This window comes from Aulostomus chinensis, chromosome 17 (genome assembly GCF_037954235.1).
Source record: "Aulostomus chinensis isolate RoL2024-O1b breed Wild chromosome 17, RoL_Achi_v1.0, whole genome shotgun sequence".
NCBI classification, from domain to species: domain Eukaryota; kingdom Metazoa; phylum Chordata; class Actinopteri; order Syngnathiformes; family Aulostomidae; genus Aulostomus; species Aulostomus chinensis.
Window position 1 is genome coordinate 7,499,054 of NC_141336.1, and position 7,226 is coordinate 7,506,279.

At 41.3% G+C, this 7,226-nt stretch overlaps 1 protein-coding gene across 1 annotated transcript; it reads right to left on the reverse strand.

Moving 5' to 3' along the window:
• Positions 1-1,855: 1,855 nt before the first annotated feature.
• On the reverse strand, positions 1,856-3,227 carry foxg1a (forkhead box G1a). Its single transcript, XM_086182626.1, has one exon. It carries the CDS (start codon positions 3,225-3,227, stop codon positions 1,923-1,925), a length of 1,305 nt encoding a protein of 434 aa, XP_086038752.1. The 3' UTR covers positions 1,856-1,922.
• Between the last annotated feature and the right edge of the window lie 3,999 nt (positions 3,228-7,226).

A 7,226-nucleotide genomic window follows, 5' to 3' on the forward strand; every position in this document is an offset into this window, starting at 1 on the left:
AGACACGTGCAGTGCAAACTTGGAAAAGTCCCGATCAGAACCAGAAAGCGAGGATGAGGATCATCATCATCATCATCATCATCATCATCATCATCATCATCATCATCCGCTGCTAGAGTTTAAATCAAGCACACATTCGAATTATTTGTTTGTTCTCGACCAAAACCACAAAAGACCCGAATTGACCCTCAATCGCACTGTAAATCATACATTTGAACAAGAGTCTCCCCAAAAAAGTGACATAAAACCTCCAAGTAAATAATGTAAAATAAATAAATAAATGTAAATGTTATTGCAGAATACTTGATGGTAAACAGACACTCGGACGCTGAAGTAAAAAAGACAAAGGGATTTGCGTTAGTTATGAATGTAACCTATTCTTTTATTTTTATGATTAAAACATTTTCCCTCTTTTTTAACTTTTGTAAGCGACAAACACGGGAATAAGAATAAGACCACAATAGTATCACAACCAAAAATTGTTTTTAGAGACGACAATTAAAAGGACAATCATTCCAAGTAGATAATGAGGCTTTTTTTCCTCTCCTCTGGGTTTTTACATTGTTCTACCTTTCGGGAGAAATTCAAACCCAAATCACAAATAGACATTTGCTTTCTCTGATACTAACTATACAAAAATAAGAGAAGAAGCGTGAACGCTCGTGTGAATCGGCGAACACGTTGATACAGTCAAGAAAGCACATGAAGGCTACCACTGCGGAGAATTTCCAGGAAAACGAGACTTTTACGTAAAATTTCAGAGTTAGAATAAGATTATATGTTTATTTAGAGCGTGAGTTCAGTTCACGGTATTTTCCAAAGATGTGTTGTAAAATAATAATAATAATAATAATAATAATAATAATAATAATAATAATAATGAGGCGTAATAAGGCAAAGACCATCCAGCACCAAGAAACATTCAATGGACTTTTTTAAACAGCGTCGCCGAACTCCATTCATATTTTTGCAATTTAAAGAAAATAAGAGAATAAAAATGCATCTAACTTCTCGTTTAAATGGACATTTTCTGCAGTGAAGAAGGCAACTTTCCCTCCCTCATTCACTCACTCACTCGCTCACTCATCAGGCCTCTCATGTAATGCAGCTGAATACTGACTCTACATCCCTACAAACCGAGTCTTTGGTCTACAAAAAAGTACATTAACAGTTTGAAATTATTGAATGAAACAACGCCAGGGAACCAGAGTCGCTTTCTGTTAAAAAAAATCACATTTATAGAAAATACAAATCATAATTAAAAGCATTAGTGTTTAAATTTTGTCAAATAAAATCCAGCGTTTCCGTCTGGAACCCGCATGATACCTGATAATACTGAAGACAGGCGGGCCAAACAGGCAATTAGACATATTATTATTATTCATATGATTTTTAGTTTTTTTTTTTAATCTGAAAATTAGACGAAACTATTTTAAATACACATTCTATCAAAGGTAATGCCTCCTCCGACAACAACAACAGAAAGACTCAGCTGCAGCTCGTCATTCTCCGGTAACATTGCACGTCGCTGACTGACACGATTACAGAGACGAACCGGGACACTTACAGGAACATACGGTATGTACACAGAAATTAAACTGCAGAAGAAGAAGATAATAATAATAATAATAATAATAATAATAATAATAATAATAATAATAATAATAATAAAATACCTGGAAACTTCAGGGCTGCTTTCTCTGTGCTGCTCTTTTTGTTTTGCAGTTTCTCCTCTTTTTTATATTTAGAATCTTTTACAGTGTAAATGTTCAGTGTAAAATGTTCAACTTACAGTTCCCGTCATTTTAAGATTTTCACTCCTGACGGTGGGATGAGAGGATGGATGGATGGACGGAGGAGGGGGTGGTGAAAGGTGAGGTCTAGGGGCAGGTGTGCGTGTGTGTGTGAGGGGGGGGGATCCGTTAGTGTATAAGCGGGTTTGAGGTCGAACCCTGATTTTGATGCGTAAAATAGTCAGACAAACCCCCGGACAGTCCCGACGAGAAGGCCGGCAATGTGCCGGACAGAGCCGGCCTCAGAGAGTCACAGGGCAGTGAAGAGGAGGACGGAGCTTGTGGGGAGTTGGAGGCCGAAGCCCGAGCGGCCTGCAGGGAGCCACTGCCAGTGCCGCCGCTTTGCGCCGTCATGGACGGGTGTGGGACATGGGGGAAAAAGTAGCTGGTCTGCCCCGCCAGCAAGTTAACCGAGCACGGGTTAAGAGAGTAAGTGGCCCCAGAGCAAGGCACAGAGAGGCCGCAGGGCACAGCCGAGGCCGCCAGGGCCGCTGCAGTCAGGTGGTGTGTCGCGTAGGGGAGATCCCCGCCGACCAGCCGGTCCATGCTGAGCCCGTTGGAGGACGGGAACGTGGAGTGGCTGTTGCTCATGTTCTGGGTCAGCATTGTGCTGTAGGACATAGGGTGGCCCGGGTAACCCGAGGAGGTGCCGTTATAGCCCATGGCAGTGCCGGCTCGCGGGTGGTGCAGGGAGAGGAAGGGGGACATGGGCCAGTAAAGAGAGCCGGCCCGATCCATGAAGGTCAGTCCAGAGGTTAGCCGGGCGCCTCGCTTGAAGGCTAGCTTGGCCCGAGACGTGGTGGAGCGCCGCCGCAGCTTTCCGGTTGTGCCACCGATGAAGACGTCGTCGCTGCTTGGGTCCAGCATCCAGTAGTTTCCTTTGCCTGGGTCATCGTAGTGCCTCGGTACCTTGACAAAGCACTTGTTCAGGCTGAGGTTGTGGCGAATGGAGTTCTGCCAGCCTTGTTTGTTCTCCCGGTAGTACGGGAAGTTCTTCATGATGAACTCGTAGATGCCGTTCAGAGTGAGTCGTTTCTCGGGACTCTGTCGGATGGCCATCATGATCAGCGCGTTGTAGCTGAATGGAGGTTTCTCGTACTTGCCGCTCTTCTTCTCTCCTTCTTTCCCTGCAGAACTGCCATCTCCGTCTTTTCCGTCTTTCTTCTCCTCCGACTTCTCCTTTTCGTCCGCGCAGCTCTCTTTGCTCGAGGAGTCACTTTTCTGCTGCTCTTTGCCGTCCTGCTGCGTGGCCGGGAGAGGAGTCTTCTGCTCGGATTCGTCTGCGCCTCCGGGCCGGTGGTGGTGGTGATTCTGGTGGTGATGCTGGTTTTGGTGATTGTTGTCGCTTTGCACGGCCTCCGGTACCAAACTGTTTATACTGAACGACGATTTAGGAATCATTTTCACCTCTTTGCGCTCTCCCATATCCAACATCACCGGGCAATGAGGGGGGAAACAGCAACTAGCGAAAGCGCCGAACACAGCTGGGTCTCAAAGTGTCCTGCGTGCCTGCGAACCAGGACGGGGAGGACGGAAGGGGGGATGGAGAGGAAGAAAGAAAGTATAGACCAACAAACTATTTCATGTTCGGTTTGGGGAGAAAAGAGGGAAACACACACACACGCACAACACACATACACACACATCGATAGGAGACAGATAGCTGCAATTAATTAGGGAGCCGCAGCCACTAAAGCAACTCAAAAACATTGGTTGGACCTTTCCAGTCCTCAGCCAACCAGGGGAACATTAGTATTAAATATTAAGGCGTCCTCTGTGCTTCCAGCCAATCATGGCGCACAGGGAAACACACACATCCACTGGGAGCGCGCACACTATAAGAAGTGAGATACGACTTCATGGTTGTAAGAACTTAGATATAGAAAAAATAAACCTGGAAATGGAGATTTGACTAGCTTCAGAGCAAACTGTCCGTTACTTTCTATTTTTTCATGTTCAAATTGACGTTAGTTGTACTTTCTCTCTGTTTTATGATCTAGTTTAAGATGAAAAACATACTTGTGCCATGGAGAGGTTTGATTTTTTTATTAACCTGTGTTTAATAATTGTAAAGAGAGTTTACAAAGAAAAAAAAGTACTCGTTTCACACCCGACTCTCACTGTAGCGCGGTCATCTTTTGCAGTGTAACCCCCATCACCCAATCTTGGAAAACACATACCGTGCATGCGTACAACTGAATCCCCGCCGCACCACGTATTTACTCTACTCACATTCAAATATTTTCCTCTCTGGTGTCTCTAAAACTATTTACATCGAGAAGGCAAAATAAACAGAGGAGATGATCCTGAGTGCGCGCGGACACACGGTCAAGGCCGCGGAGAGGTCATCCCGGTGTCGTATGCACAACACACCCGACTGTCTTCAACAGCGGATGATCTATGCATAAAATGTCCGTAAAACGCAAAATTAGCCAACAGTGAGGTTCCAAGGTTCAATCCGCATCCCGACGGCAACATATTGAAGGATTTGACCTCAGGGACACGGAGGCCGAGAGAGGAGTCAGAAAAACAGCTTTTTAAAAGTTTCTAAGTGTTATTATTTTCAAATAATATTCGAACGTTTGTATTATTCTAAGAGTCATCATATGTAACACACACACACACACACACACGCACACACACACACACGCACACACACACACATATATATAATATTTTTTTTGAGTACTTATTTGAAGATGTACTGAAGTATTTTTATGTTTAATGACCAGGTATGCTACTTTACAGTTATCAGCTGACAACATAAAATTCAGAAAAAATAAATACATGTTCATAATACATAAAACATCTTTTCATACTGTTAATCTTTTTTTCCTGGAAAAAATGGAAAAAAAGAGGACGGATTCATATTTTTGCCCACAATTGTCATTTTCAGCCTCCAAAATCCAGTATTATTTAAGTGAATATTGTTAACTAATGTTGCCATGTTTACAGTTACACCACTTTCACTGCTAGATGACAAATTATGCACGTTATGTCTTAAAAAATAAGTTTAGCATCTAAAACAAAGCTTAAAACATATTTATTGTCACTGTTGCTGAATTAAATCTAATATTACAATATTCCACCTGTACAATTATACTCAGTATTACAGAAGTACTAGTAATTAAAAAAATATAAATATGTACTTCTTATCATCCTGCAAATTTGCATCTTAGGCCTTCAACAAAATAAAGGCATCAGACAAGTTGACTCACACACATCAGGTCCTTCATGGCTTTACAATTGACTTTCTGTGCGAAGGAGTGGAAGAAACTCAAAAGTTTTGTTTATTTGAAATCTTTGGAAATGAACAATCATAAAAGTGATGTTTTTCTGGATCAAGAAGAAAAGGGAAATAAATAAACCTGACAAGACAGCCTAGGCACTCATGCATTTGTCGTTGGGTACCTGAAGGACACACACACACACACACACACACACACACACACACACACACACACACGTCTCGGCAGATTCAGATCCTGAACTGCAAGCTTTGAGAGAGAATCCAGTTGATGAAATAAAGAAATCGATGTAAGCCGCCGTTAGAACCCAAAACAAAATCGAAATATTTATTGATGTGATTACATTCATCAATGACAAGTAGCGAAAAATTTGAGAAAAGAGGACTAATTTAGTTTTCATTCTAAATTGGGACTGGGTGCTGGAAGAGAATACAAAATCTGTAGAGGCTACTGTGGTATTACAAACTATGTTCACCTTCCATGATTTGTCTCTGGGTTTTCCAAATCTCACCTGGCGGCTTTCATGACCTCCTCCACAAACCGATTGGATCAAATGGTTAATTTTCCAAGACTTTACTGTCATGCTTAACAACAAACTTGCAAAAAAAAAAAAAATCAGTTTCCTAAAATGTTCAACTTACTTTTCCTTGCCTAAAATTTCAGAGCAAAAGCACCTTGGAGCATTGATTGATCCGATTCTTCCGGCGGAACCTGATTTACCTGCAAGTGTATTAATGTTTTCGTGTGCGGATTTGGTGTGTGTGTGTGTGCGTGTTTGTGTTTGTGTGTGTGTGTGTGTGTGTGTGTGTGTGTGTGTGTGTGTGTGTGTGTGTGTGTGTGTGTGTGTGTGTGTTCTTGCACTTGCTACAAATTGAGGACCAGAACACGCATTTTAACAGGCTCCTCATTAAAATGATCATGACAGTAAACCTCCATATTGCCAGTTTTAATTCTATTTCTCCGGGTTCAGTTTTCATCTATTTCTTAAGAGAAGGCAAATATGCTTCAGTAAATCAATATCTGAATGTTTTTACACCATTTTATTCTGTTCATGTAAAAACAATTCTAACATTCGATGATTCATTCTGCACTAAGGGGAGTGTACTAACTTTGCATTCAATGACAATACTTTCTCAGTTTCTTATGCCCCTCCCCCATCCAGCACATGATACAAGGTGGCCCCAAAAGGCTTTTTTTAGGCTAATATTGTGAATGGTAGCAGTTTTAAATCAGTGGCTAAATTGTTTAGCGTGTCAAGAAACAACCCCAGCTAAATGAATCGCTTCACCATCAAAACTGAGCAGTTTGGTCCATTAACGTCTGGACAACCTGAAGTGGCACACAATTTAATTATTTATTCACATTCCTTAGAATGAGGGCTAACCAGAAGTAGCTGGTTACCCCTGCATGATTCTCTCTCATGCAGCGGTGTTATGTATATGCAATGCCATTGTTTAATTTGAACACAGAGCGATAAATGGGACAAGTCCCTCATTTGCATCATGATTTTACTTGAAACACTTTATTATGCAGAAAGAAATAACACCACGACTTCCATTTCACAGGCTTTAAAACTGCTAACATTGCCTTGCTCAGCTTCTTCCTCTAAAATCACCCCTCTAAAATAACATCAGCGACTGGCTGTTCCTTGGGAGTCTTTGTCTACTCCCATTAAGAGACAAACTTTTAGACTTGGTCCATTTCCTAGTATTTTTCGAATCAATTTAAACATACAATGAGCAGCATGAGGAGGTTGACATTGAGGTCAAATCACACCAGACTCTGTTCACCTTCTCTGAATTCAACTGTTCAAACATCCTCAGAAGAGAAACTGCAGTACTCTGTTGATGCACAAATAAGTTTTGAGCTTTAATTTTCTTTGAGTGGCAATAGAAAGAATCAGTAGCTGTTATTTTCTTAAGTAAAAACCTGCAGATGTTAATCAAGACTACATTTTAATAGTTTCTGAAGTTTTTATTGGGTTCTACAAAGCAGAGGATTTTATTTAGTTCATAATCTTGATTCTGTTGTATGTCAACTTGTACAGGTTTCCTTCAAAATAATAAAAGCATCATTATAATGCTGGAAACTTAACAGCTGTGATAAGTGTTTTGTATCAGGAGGATTGTTTATGTATCTAATTAGATCTACAGAGAAAGGGAACAGCGACCTCTAAACTCCAGCA

Excerpts from the sequence above, each read along its gene's own strand:
- foxg1a (XM_086182626.1), bottom strand. The coding sequence starts at position 3,227 with ATGTTGGATATGGGAGAGCGCAAAGAGGTGAAAATGATTCCTAAATCG.